Here is a 13,851-nt window from a genome sequence, read left to right as displayed (position 1 = left end):
CCCCACAGCGTCCCTAATGGGTGGGTATCATTATGAGCCCATTTCACATTTGAGGAAACTAAGGCTTATAGAGGTTAAGTCACAGCAAGTAAGAGGTGGTCCTCAGATATGAAGCCAAACAGTCTAGCTCCAGAGCCCCTGTTCTTGGTTGGTGTGACACAGTCTATTATTATAAGTAGCGTCTCCAATGATGTCCAGTGAGAACTGAGATCCAGCAGGTGGGTTCATCTGATGGCCTTGGGTCCCTTCATACCTTCAGGTTACCTACCTTCTGCTTTTACCTTCAGCCCTGTGTGTTTGGGACTTCCCAGCAGCCCTGTGTCAGATAACGAACTGTGGTTATTCAGAAGTCCCCTGCTATTTTCAGCTGATTTTATTAAACTCAGCTTGTGGCTTCGACTCAAGAATGTGCAAGCTGATTTAGATTATGCTTTGCATTGAGTTTATTAAGATAAAAAATATTTCCTGAGATAGTGAGTCAGAAGTATTTATGGTGAAGTGTGCTGAAAGTGAATGCAGGTTGATAGCGTGAACAGAATGTTCTCTCCAAGTCAAATGCGATGACCTAACTGTGTCTGGCAGCCTTCCTTTATGTTTAGCTAAGCATTTTATTTCATGTTGGGAACCTCCTCCCTCTTCTGAAAAGCATCAATCATGTGGGAGGCTAGAATTTTGGCATGTGCCTCTTTTGATACCGAGACCCAGGCCCTAAGCCTAATTGTGACTGGCTCCTCGGCTGACTGGCTGGGTTGCCATGGCAAAGGACTGCTCAACTCTTTATATCTCAGTTTCTCTCACCTGTCAAAATGGGAATATAACTCTTGGCCCCACCTCCCTCCCTGAGGAGAGATGGGGGCACTTTGAAAATTAAGTAATAAATGTTGGGAAGGATTTGTGGATTTGCGGATGTGACATCTTGTCAAGTGGGTAAATAATAAATGGGGTGTCTCCAAAGCTAATTTGCCTAAAATTCACTTGAGCCTTCCATTTACTTCATCAACCAACGTTTATTAAATGCCTATGAAGTTCACAATAACACATGAAGTGCTGAGGGGAATACAAAAAATGAAAAAAGGAGGAAATAGAGTCTCAATTCCCAGAAAGCTCATAAACTAACTTTTTTCTTGCAGTTTGCTTTTTCTGATTCATTAAGCCTCAGTACAGACCATGCCTGCGCTGTATTTAGAAAGCTCCTTCTCAATGATGACTTCCAGTTACGTCATAAGCAACTAGTGGTGATTTAGTTGTTTTCAGTACCAGTGGGTATTGTCATGTGCTTGATGAACTCATAAAAAGGCAAGAATATTTTTTAGTCCAGGTTATGAGTGGTTCAAAGGACAATGAAAGACTACAGGTTGGATTCATTGGGAATCTGATTGCATCAGATCAGAATATGGTCTCTGCTGTTCAAAGGCCTGGGTTTGGGTCCTGGCTCTGCCACTCTCTGGCTGTGTGACTTTGGGAAATTCCTTAACTTCTCTGTGTCTCAATGTCCTTATCTCTAAAATGAGGTTAATTTTAGAGTCTACCTCATAGGATTGTTGTCAAGTTTAAGTTAAAATGCATAAGATGCTTAGAATAGTGCCTGGCATTTTGTAAATGCTCAGAAAAATGTTAACTACGATCATCACTTTCTATTGTTAATGGGAGAAAATGGTGGCACTAAAAGGATACTGGCATTTCATTTTCCTACATTGTAAAAAGAACAAATCCTTTTTAATTCAGAGTCCTAAACTTTTGCCCAGATCTGACACAATCGCTTGGGATTGCCCCAAAGCCCCAATCTGCTTGTTCGGAAATAGAAAACATGCCATCCAAGCCACTCTGCTCTCTGACTCATACTGCTCAGGGCCTGAGCTAACCCATTTTGTTCTGAAAGTCTTACACCACTCTAGGACCCTGAGGACTGGGAAAGGGCAGCTATGGAGTGTGATGGAAACAGCACTGGGCTTGGTGTCCAAATCCTGGCTTTGCCTTTTATTAGCTGGGAACTCTGAGATAGGCCTTTAAGTCCTCTGAACTGCGGTTTACCCATCCTAATTGTGCAAAAGCAATGGTGGGTGAAAGTGCTCAAACAAATTCAGACAGTGGCACCAACTGTGTACCAAACTAGTGGTCACTGTACATTCCACTGCCATATACTTGCAGTTGAAAAAAAATCCAATTGCACTTAAGAATGTCTTCCATGAAGCAGTAAAAATTATTAATTGTATTAAATCTTGACCCTTGAATACACGTATTTTTAATATTTCATATGGCAGATGGGCAGTATACGTAAAGTACTCCTGCCAAATACTATGACTGTCTCAAAGAAAAGCATTTGAGTTCTGAGCTGAACTAGCCACTTTTACTTTAAAGAATGACCAACAGAAAAATTATGCTTATTCTTGAATATTCTTTAAAATGAGCAAAATGAACCTGCCACTTGAAGGAAACAGTAGTATTAGTTGCCAATAATAAAATTTGAACTTTTCAGAAAAAGTTAGAATTTTGCAAAACTTTTAGCCACCATCACGAGCTTGACAGCTTCTTCCCAGTCATAACTGATGACACTGGTGGTGATATTAATGCATTGGAGCTTTCTATATTAGATAAGTGAGGGTGTCCACATTTTGAAAATGAGCATAACTCAATAAACCAATGTTTTCTAAATGGGCAACGCGTGATGTTACAAAGTCGTATGTAGGTAGAATAACCATTTAAAGTACAAGATAAATCAATCCATTATAATGTAATAGATTATGAAAAGTTTATTGATATGATTTCAGATTTCACTTTGCAACCAACCTTTAAGAAACTACCACCTATCGAATTTTGGTGTAGTATCAAAGAAGAATATCCTATATTATCTGAAAGACTGTTAAAAACCCTTCCCTTTTCCAACTGTGTGAAGCCAGATTTTCTTCAACTAAAACAACATACCTCAACAGATTGAATGCTGAAACAGGAGGCTTCAGCTGTCTGATTTTAAGGCAAATAATAGATATTCAATAATAAAAAAAAGTGCCACTTTTCTCGCTGTTTTTGATATATGCATGTGGAAAATATTTTTCACAAAATATTTTTATTAAAATATTTATATTAAGCAATGGGATTGTTTTTATTTTTAAATAAGTTGACAAATATTTTAAAACATTCTCCCCTCAGCGGCATCAATATTTTAAAGATTATCTAGGAGTCCTGAGACCAAAAAATTTGAGAACTTCTATCCTGTAGTGTGGACTCTGGAGCCAAAATAATTTGTTTTAATCTCACTTCTACTTACTGTCTGTGTGATCTTGGACAACTTTCTTAGCCTCTCTGTGCCTTACCCTCTGTGTTTTCCATGTGTAAAATGTTCATAACAATACCTGTCATGATGATAAATACCATTTAGATGTTAGGTATTATCACCATCATTATTATATCATTATTGTTGTCAGTGTCATCATCATCATTATTACCAGTATTAGCACTGGGAGATATCATTTGCTCAGGGACACAGAGCTAGAGGTATATTCAGTGGGACTTGAACTTTTCCCTTAAGCTAGACTATACCCTACCTCCCACTTACCATCTGCCGTATCGACATTTGCAGTCTAGGGAAGAGGTGAAAAAAGGATGAGAAATCTTCCATAGCTCAAGCACGTATCATCAGAGCTACTGAATCAAATCACTGAAAAAGGTACAAACAGCCAGGTTTATACATAGAAGCCAGATTGCTTTGTCTGGCATTCAAGCTCACTGGACACCTGCTGTCTGTCATCCAGTTGTTCTGCAGCTGCCCATATAGAAACACAAACTGTCTCAGAAGAAACAGACCCAATCCCAAAGGCCCAGATTGTGAATCCAAAGCCCAGGGAGGCGAAGTGATGGCCTGACACACATCGCTAGTGAGTGGCAGAACTGCTACATGAGTCCAGTGTGTATTCCCTCTGGACCGGACACCTTTGCTGGGATGCCCAGGTGTTCTCTGAAGGGAATGACTAGTCCAGAACCAGCAGTGGTCACCTCAAGCTTTGGGTGTAGAGAGAGAATGGGTCCCCTAACATGGTCCATGAGGCTACCACAGAAGGATCCAGCTGGTTCTGGGAAGAGAATGGATCATGGCCAGAGGCTTGTTCACAACAGGAAAAATAGCAGTCAGTAACAGAAACGCATTTTTGTTTGATTTTATTTCAGTCACAGAATGCTTTTGTGTTCTTTAGGCAAAAGACTGTTCTGATGCTTCTGGTCTTTACCAAACTGAGGACCAGACTATCTGTTAGTTCTGCTTACTAAGTAAGCAGCTACAGATGGCCAACAAATTTGAACCTTCTTCTTTGTCAGTGAAAAGTTAAAACCAAATTCCCCATTTGTGGCAAGGCTCCTTTGTTCAGTAAACACAAAGATCTATTTACATTTCTTTTGTTCTCTCTGGAAATGCACTGCTTGGGTCATCTACTACACTGATTTCAAGGTGCCCTGCAACCCTCATGTTTGTTTTTAGATAGATATTTTATAGAGCAGATCAGGTGAGGTGCCTGGCCTCTGGAGGGAAACCAGAAAGAACATCGGCTAGCACCCATGGCTAAAGCTTAGGCCCATTAACCAGACAGGCTTGGCTGCAGTTAGGGGAAGAGCACAGCCCTGTGGGTTTATGCATGTCCATGGCCCACCTAGGTTTAGGGAGATATTCCAACTCTCAAAGGGTCTTGTGGCACCAAATCCCAGCCCTCATTGGGTCTCATGGTACCAAAGCAGTCTGGTGGAGTGAAAAGAGTTGGGCTTGGCAGCCAGAGAGATGTAAATTGGACCTCAGTTCTGCTACAAGGCCTCCGGCAAGTCACTAAACCTCTCTGATCCTAGCTTTCCTCATTGTGAAACAGTGATAATGACTTCTCCCTTGCAAGGTTAGCATACAGGTGAATATTAAAGTAAAGCCCTAGCATATAGTAGGATTTCAAAATAGTCCATTATTGGTCCAGAACTGACCAGCTGCCTCAAATGGACTCTCTTTAGGTGCTTGGCTGAGCCTGAGGATTAAAGGCCATTAGTGATGGAAGCTTTGGGCAGTTTCCTGTATAACCATGGGGCAAGTCTGCCAATCTCTGAGACATGACTTCCTCATCTGCACTGGAAATCATAGTAATTCATGTGCCTTTCTTACTTCTCTAGATTGTTAGAGGATAACAGGAGACAGAGGCTGTGAAAACATTGTGTAATGTGAAAAGCAGTATATAGAAGTTATTGTTATAAAAACAATAGTAATAACATTAATTAACATTTTTGAGTGCTTTCTTTTTACCAAACACCGGTTGAAGTGCTTCCCAGATGTCACCCACTTTCATTTTAATCCTATTCTAACAGTTCCCTCAGATAGAGCCCTGTTTATTGTTTTGGTTTTTCAGTTGGTTGAACTGAGGTACCAAGAGGTTAAGTAACTTGCCCAAAGTCACACAGATAGGCAAGGGGCTGACCTGAATTCAAACCCAGGCAATCAAATTCCAGAACCTGTCCAATGGAGTATTTATCGCTATGCTTATAGTGGCATTGTTATGTGATTGCTGTCTCTAAGCTTCTCTCCACAGAGGGTACATAGTTATCTATTCTCAATGAATGATATGGGGCTATAAAGGCATGATAATGGCTCCATAGAGTCATCTGCTAATTAGTCTCCCTCCTTTCTGGGCATACCTCAAACATCTTAGGAACATAGGTGCTTATATCCATGAGCAAACACATTCATGGATTGAGTATAGTTGTGTATAGATTAGAGAAACATGCCCAGAGATAGAGATCAAAATATAAATGTTAGGAAGCAAAGCATTAGCAAGATCATTTATGGGCTCATGAATCTGTTGTGAAGGATAATTATTCATTGGCTTAAGTGAGATGGAAAGTGTCATTATGGTAATGCAGTCATCATGCTTAATCTCTTTCCTACTGCACACGTGATAAATGCCATTCATATGTGAGACACACTCCTGTGAGGCAGCCCAGACGTTAACAATGTTTCTTCTGAATTTGGGGGGGGGGGGTGGGGGGGAATTAGAGCAAATAGTGAATCAATTATTTTTAGCATTTATGAACTCATTTTACAGATATTTGGGCAATTAAATTACCCAGTTAAATAGCTCAGAAAAATGTTACTTTTCAATAAACTTCCATTAAATTTAACAAATTTGCTGTGTTCTACCTGTGCTGTCCAGTACAGTAGTCACTAGCCACATGTGGTTATTTAAATTTAAAAATTCAGTTTTCAGTTGCTCCAGCCATATTTCGTGCATTCAGTAAACCCTGTGTGACTAGTGGCTATCAATCAGACAGTGCAGATTATAGAACATTTCCGTCATCGCAGAAAGTTCTGGTGGATATCGCTGCTAGACAGTAGTATACATTGAGGATGCAGTGATGACCAGAACATTCCCTGCCCTGCCCTTCTGGGGCTTATAGCCCTGCAGTGAAGACAGCTGCTGAACAAGTCACCGCAGATTTGAACCTAGGGAAGGACATAGGACAATGAGAAGGTATGGCAGGAGATCTACCCAAGAAGGGGTGCCTAGGAAAAATGAAACCAAAGAAAGCTCCCTACACATGAATAACAGAGCAAGTTTTTAAAAGAAATCAAACTTAATTAAAAAGAAATACTGTAGTCCCAGCACTTTGGGAGGCCGAGACGGGTGGATCACGAGGTCGGGAGATCGAGACCATCCTGGCTAACACGGTGAAACTCTGTCTCTACTAAAAAATACAAAAAAAACTAGCCGGGCGAGGTGGCGGGCGCCTGTAGTCCCAGCTACTCCGGAGGCTGAGACAGAAGAATGGCGTAAACCCGGGAGGCGGAGCTTGCAGTGAGCTGAGATCCGGCCACTGCACTCCAGCCTGGGCGAGGGAGCGAGACTCTGTCTCAAAAAAAAAAAAAAAAAAAAAAAAAAAGAAATACATTATTTTCTCTGCGACTGGATTCTACAACTAATATTAATATTGATGTTTAAATACTTTGTTAAGAATAAGCTTAAATAAAACTGATTTTGTTATTAAAATTTATAATGCAATGAATCTTAAGAGGAGCCAAATGCAAAATGTACGTGCAGCATGATTCCATTTATATGAAGTTCTGAAACAGGCAAAATTAACCTATGGTAATAGAAATTAGAACCTTAGTTGCTTTGAGGTGGGGTGGGAGGGAATGGTTGGGAGCAGGGACCAACTACAAAAGATTGTGGGGGTACTTTCTGGGGTGCTGATGTTCTATCTTGATAGGGGCATTTGTTACATGGGTGTATGCATTTGCCTGAACTCATGGAACTGTATAACTAAGATCTGTATATTGCACAGTATTATACATGAATTAATCTATATATATGTGATTGAAAGAATTACATAACATGCTATGGTTGATAGGAGTAATATTATGGAAATGTCCATTGCTTTATTGCTCTGTCTGCCTCTGACCTGGCCTTCATAACCTTATGTTGTCAGTAACATGAAAGTTTCAGGCACCCTTTCTGATCATGTGCCATGTGGATATGAATGTGTTGCTCCTACTTTTCCAATTTTTGATGCTTTCTTTCTTATCAAAAGTGAGCAAACTGGAAGGATGTTTGCCAGGATGTTTAAAATGGTGTTATTTTGGGGTGGGGAGATTTGAGATGAACTTTATTTTCTCTCTCTTTTGCTGTGTTGGAATTTGGAGCAAGGAATGTATATGATTTTTATGATCTGAAGCACAAAAGCTCATCCATGTAGTCATTTGGAGACTTTGAGTTTTATACTCTGATTAGTGACAAATTTTCTTCCAAGCAGCAGGCTCTATGGGTGGTTATTTAGCAGTCCTGTGGTCTTAGTCAGTGTGATTGTTTCTTTCCTTGTCTGTCTCACCTGCCTCTCCTGCTCAGCCTCTCTGTGATCCCGAGGGTACACTGGAGAGGATTTGGCTGCTTGGAAGCATTCTCAAGCCATCTGCCGCTCTCACCTGCCTCCTCTCTGTGTTCACAGATTCTTACCTGACCCTTGATGAACCAATGAATAACATCACCACATCCCTGGGCCAGACAGCAGAACTGCACTGCAAAGTCTCTGGGAATCCACCTCCCACCATCCGCTGGTTCAAAAATGATGCTCCTGTGGTCCAGGAGCCCCGGAGGCTCTCCTTTCGATCCACCATCTATGGCTCTCGGCTGCGGATTAGAAACCTCGACACCACAGACACAGGCTACTTCCAGTGCGTGGCAACAAACGGCAAGGAGGTGGTTTCTTCCACTGGAGTCTTGTTTGTCAAGTTTGGTAAGCAGACCCCTACTGGGGATGGACTTTGGCCCTCAGCCCAATGTGATAGGATGGCTAGAGTCCACAGGGACAGGAAGGAAGGAATGCACACTTAGTGAGAATGTACTCTGTGCCCACAACCCTAAACCTGATACGGTTGTACCCATTTTACACATAAGTAAACCAATGCCCAGCAGTTAGTTACCATGTTACCCAATTACCATGTTACCCAGCTAATAAACAGCAGAGCAGGAAGGAGGTCCAGATCTTTCTGACCTCACAGCCCCTACTTGAAACCATCGTGCCATTGAGCTCTTTTCAACAAGGATGCTCCTTGTCCAAGAAGTTGGAAATGTTTGCAGCGTGCATAGTCCTTTTCCTGCCATCAAGAACTAGAAGGAAGCCCCACTCATTGTTGCAATCAACACCTTCATGCAACCACTCAGCCCATTGGAAACTTCCTGCATAGTTTGAGGATGCTTACTCAATTCACTCACTTTTGAGTACTTGTCTCAGAATTTTCAGGCCCTGAATTGTGAGACGTAGACACGTTCTCACTGGTGTGTTTTTTTGTTTGGTTTGGTTTGGTGTTTTTTTTTTTTTTTTTTTCGTAGAGATGGTTGGGGGAATAGAGCAAAACAATAAATTCCAGAAAAATAAATACTACCTCTGGGTGGTTGAGAAATTTAATTTGTAATGATTTGACTGTATCCATACTCACCCTCCAATAACCCAGACTGACTGTTTCTTTTGTTTTTCTTTAATTTCTTCAGGCCCCCCTCCCACTGCAAGTCCAGGATACTCGTAAGTACTTTTATCTCCTTTCTTGTCCTTTCCAAGTATTTCTCCATGGTTTTCTAGGGCAAAGGCAATGTTGTCCTCTTTTTGAGCCAAAACACTGTGTTTCCAGATATCATTCCATTTTGCCCTGCCCTCATTCCATTTGGCTTGTTCTCTGCTCTAAAGATTCACAGGAGACCACCATTGGCAGAATTCTCAAGTGTAGTAATGTTGATTTTGAATGATCAAAGCAAAAATCTTCCATTTACTATTTTAGAAGGAATCTAACATTTAGTGGCAACAATGGATTGATTTGGTAAAATCAAACAAAAAAATGATATTGTGCTGGCATAGGAACCTTTACTCTCGCGGTCTTTGTTTCTGCAAGCATTTTTGATGCATTCATTGTTGATCGGGGCAGCAATTAGGTAATCACTTTATTTTTTGTTCCCTTTAAAAAACTCAAAAGCAGAAGTTCTGGCCGGGCGCGGAGGCTCACGCCTGTAATCCCAGCCCTTTGGGAGGCCAAGGCGGGCAGATCACGAGGTCAGGAGACCAAGACCATCCTGGCTAACACGGTGAAACCCTGTCTCTACTAAAAATACAAAAAGTTAGCCGGGCGTGCTGGCAGGCACCTGTAGTCCCAGCTACTCGGGAGGCTGAGGCAGGAGAATGGCGTGAACCCGGGAGGAGGAGCTTGCAGTGAGTGAGCCGAGATCGCGCCACTGCAGTCCAGCCTGGGCGACAGAGCGAGACTCCATCTCAAAAAAATAAAATAAAATAAAATAAAATAAAATAAAATAAAATAAAATAAAATAAAATAAAACGCAGATGTTCTAACTTACACTGGGAAGGAAAGTCCCAAGCCTGGATTGAGAGTTGCATGAAAGTTTGATTCATTTTGAGTCCCTTGTTAATGGAGTCTAAAGGTCCAATTTCTTTCACCGATGCTATTGTTGATGCATTTGTCCTTGTTCTGGTTAAAGGATTCTCATCTTTCACTTTAAGAGTATCTACTTGGGGCACTTTTCTTTATCTATATTTTTATTCTGGGGTAAGGACTCACTTATTAAAACTCTTACTCTACAAAAAAATATCCTCAATACTCTGTAGACTTGTGAAATACAATTTTTGTGGCTCTGCCACAAGAACATCCAAATGTCTGATCTAGACTACACCCATGGAAATATAACAGCCACTTAATTTGCTCCAATCCCCTCTGTGCCACTTAATTACAGTGTGGGGTATTTTAATACATTCATGTGTGCCTGGAGGCCCAGTGGCCCACAATCCCATTAATGAAATAGGTAATGGGTAAAAATAAACATTGGCCTTCAGCCACACAGTTCTGCTATTTCATCAGCTAGTTAAAGGCAACTGTAAAAGAGTCTTTAAAATCACTCAAGTGCTAATTGCATTCTACTTGCTTAGGTAGAAAATGCTGATTGATCTTAAAACAGGTCAGAAATTTGGTCACTCTGCCTTGCATTTCTTGATGCTAATCTGTTTTTTTGTTGTTGTTTTTTTAAATGGTCTCACCATTGGTTATATGTGGAATCCTTTTGAAGTCTTAGTTAAACAAAGATTAAAACTTTTGTTACTTGTAAAAATGTCTCCCACCCTGGTACCTTATTTGTTCCTGTTAATCTGTGTTTCAAATGTGGCTGATAATCTATATCCCAGGCTGATTAATGTGGTTCACTAATCTGCCTTTACTATTAAGTACTGTGTTGTTGACTTTCAGCCTGTTGTATTTACATTAGAGTTCTTTTTATTATCAAAATTATGATTATACCCTTCTATGTTCTTCTTGAAGTTTTCATTCTTCACTGCTGTCTTTCTGATGAACCCAGTCTAGGTCTCTCATGGTTTTTAATTTTATACGAAGATTTTATACCGCTGTTGTGAACCGATGTCTATGGAGAGGGTATTGAAGTTCCTTAAAGATGCTCAACCACAGCTAAAAGTATCCTTTGATGTCAGGCATCCATGTTTTATATTAGCTGTCAGATTATCTATTACATTAGTCAATAATAGCGTGAAATGTATAGTTACCATGTTTGCTTGCAGGGAGTTACAATAAAATGCAATTCAAATTAGAAATTCCATGGGACCTTTTGCAGTTACATTTCCATTCTGTTTTTGGCATTCCTAGTTGGCATTTTGGTACCTTTTTTTTTTTTCTTTCCCAGTGATGCATCCTGCTCTTTATCTCTTCTCTTAATTGCCACCACTTTCCCTGTCTCTAGGAGTTCTTCACTTCCTGAGACTAACTCCCAAAAAGAATGCTGGTTCCCATCCCTAGCCTCGGAGTAGCCCTCAATAGGCAGCCAACCCTCTTTCCAAGGGGACAGGCAGAACATAACAAAATGATAGCCATAGGAAATATCACAACACTGAGGTCCCTCTGAAGGTTGTTTGTCAAATTGTACACTACTATTTCCAAAAGAGGAGTGAAATACCATTGTAAATTGCTCTGTTTATTTGAAAGTGGCACAGAGTTACTGCAAAAGAAATAAAAGGAGCATCTATGACCCAATTCTAACATTCAGAACGTAAGGACTGTGAAATGCATTAGGCATATGAAACCTGGTGAGAGCTGAGGTCCACTGAGGCAACAGGACTAGTAACTCCTGCCTGGGAAGGGCTTGTAGGGACCCTTGGGACTATGGCCCAGAAAGGCACTTGTCACTTGCTCTGAGGGACTGCATCAGGTTTCCACATGAAGCTTTAGGAATGATATTTTAGTTTATAGTAGGAAGAAGCTTGATATTTTAGTTTGGTTTGCATTCATAGATTTAGGCTTCATTTCTTCTGTCATTGCTGGGTCCTGGCCTACCCCTAACAATTATAGGACCTGGGGCATGAGTACAAGTGGAAGTTCACATACCATATACCTAAATATTTAAAAGTTACAAATCAAGCTAGCAAAATTGTTGAATAAAATATGTTCTATCCTCCCACAGTGTCAAATATACCTTTTTAATGATAAAATTTTAAAATACATAGAAAGTTATGGGGTGTTTTAAATGATTAAGAGCCAGGAACTACAAAAAATGGCTATTTTAATCATTATTATGCATGTCTGGATGTTTTGTTCATGGGCCAAAGATATTATATATAATTCATAAGTTATATATTAGTTCCATAAAAATTTGTTTGCCTTCCTTTCAGGTAAATGACTACCTAAGTTGTTTTATGTAAGATTTTTACAGTGTATATTCTATTGATAACATTGCTAAATTAGACAAATTTTCTTTTTCTTTTTCTTTTTTCTTTTCCTTTTTATTTTATTTTATTTTTTTTTGACAAGGTCTGGCTCTATCACCCAGGCTGGAGTGCAGTGGCATATGATCTTGGGCCACCACAACCTCTGCCTACTGGGCTCAAGCCATCGTCTCACCTCAGCCTTCTGAGTAGCTGTGACCACAGGCACGCACTGCCGTGCCTGGCATATTTTTGTATGTTTTACAAAGATGGGGTTTCTCTATGTTGGCCGGACTGGTCTCGAACTCCTGGCCTCAAGCAACCTACCTCCCTTGGCCTCCCAAAGTGCTGGGATTACAGGCATGAAGTACTGCACCTGGCCTGAACAAATTTCGTAAGTTCTTGTCGTTCTTCCTTTTTTTTTTTTGACAGGTTCTCTCTCTGTCATCCAGGCTGGAGTGCAGTGGCATGACCTTGGCTCACTGCAACCCCTGCCTCTGCATTCAAGCAGTCCTCCCACCTCAGCCTCCCGAGTAGCTGGGACTACAGGTGCCAGCCACCATGCCCAGCTGTAACTCTTACGTTGTAAAACTAATTTAATTTGGAGAAACTTTACTCCCCAGAGCCAGTGGCAACTATAGTTATCAATAAAATTCCTAAAGTGATACTTAAATTTGGAAATGAACTAAGAATCATATATGTCATATTCAAACACAGAAATGGGATCATATATGACAATCATTATTGTAGAATATATTACATAATATTATAATTTAATCATATAAATCAATATCATACTTCATACATTATCCTAGGTTTATACAAATTTAAGAATAATCTGAATTGTTTAATGTGTTAATTTTCTCGGGCTGCTGGAAAGTATCACAAGCTGCATGGCAAAAACAATAGAAATTTAGTATCTCATAGTTCTGGAGGCTAGAAGTATGAGATCAATGTGTTCATGGGGCTGGTTCCTTCTTATGGCTATGAGGAAAGATTTCTCTTTTCTAGAAGTGTGTCAGAATTTTTCCGTATTCATTGGCTTATAGATGCATCTCCCTAGCCTCTGCCTTGGTGTTCACATGGTAGTCTTCCTACATGTGCGGCCCTCAATTTCCCCTTTTTATCAGGACACCAGTCATATTGTATTGGGATCCACCATGATGACCTCGTTTCAACTTGATGACCTCTGTAAAGACCTATTTCCAAATAAGGTCACATTCCGAGGTGCTTGGAAATTAGGACTTCAAGATACATATTTGGGGAGGACATGGTTCAACCCATAACACTTGATATTGCAAAGTTTTTCTCAGCCCTGCAAAACTCTTGCAAATATTATTCTAATCTGTGAGAGCTTTCAGAAGCGCTGGTTGGAATATAATGAAAATAGATGTTGGATAATATTGGGAATGATAGTTTGTTGTGCAAGAATCTTTTGCATTAAACTGAGAGGAAGAATTTGACACATTGGTTAATTGATCTTTTCTCCCGCTGAAGTGGCTCTGCCACTGTAGTTTCTTCTAGGCTCTAAGAAGTGTCCATCTCCTCCATTGGCAGTGTCACAATACACCAAACTTTGACCGTATGCAATTGTGGTCACCTTTTATTCCAAGGACAGAGGGCAATACATGTAGA

The 13,851-nt window shown here is 40.4% G+C and overlaps 1 protein-coding gene across 1 annotated transcript in view; it reads left to right on the top strand.

Annotated features, from left to right (window-relative positions):
• The window catches only part of ROR1 (receptor tyrosine kinase like orphan receptor 1), a 429,604-nt gene that overhangs the window by 278,380 nt on the left and 137,373 nt on the right, over nucleotides 1-13,851 (top strand). The window contains exons 3-4 of the mRNA XM_030912981.1: nucleotides 7,960-8,247; nucleotides 9,003-9,033. Coding sequence (XP_030768841.1) covers nucleotides 7,960-8,247; nucleotides 9,003-9,033 — 319 coding nt within the window. The remainder of the gene's footprint in view (nucleotides 1-7,959; nucleotides 8,248-9,002; nucleotides 9,034-13,851) is intronic.

The sequence above is a fragment of the Rhinopithecus roxellana genome, chromosome 12 (assembly GCF_007565055.1).
Source record: "Rhinopithecus roxellana isolate Shanxi Qingling chromosome 12, ASM756505v1, whole genome shotgun sequence".
In the NCBI taxonomy this organism is placed as follows: domain Eukaryota; kingdom Metazoa; phylum Chordata; class Mammalia; order Primates; family Cercopithecidae; genus Rhinopithecus; species Rhinopithecus roxellana.
Note: the sequence above shows the minus strand (reverse complement) of the source record. Positions and strands in the feature narration are given on the sequence as shown.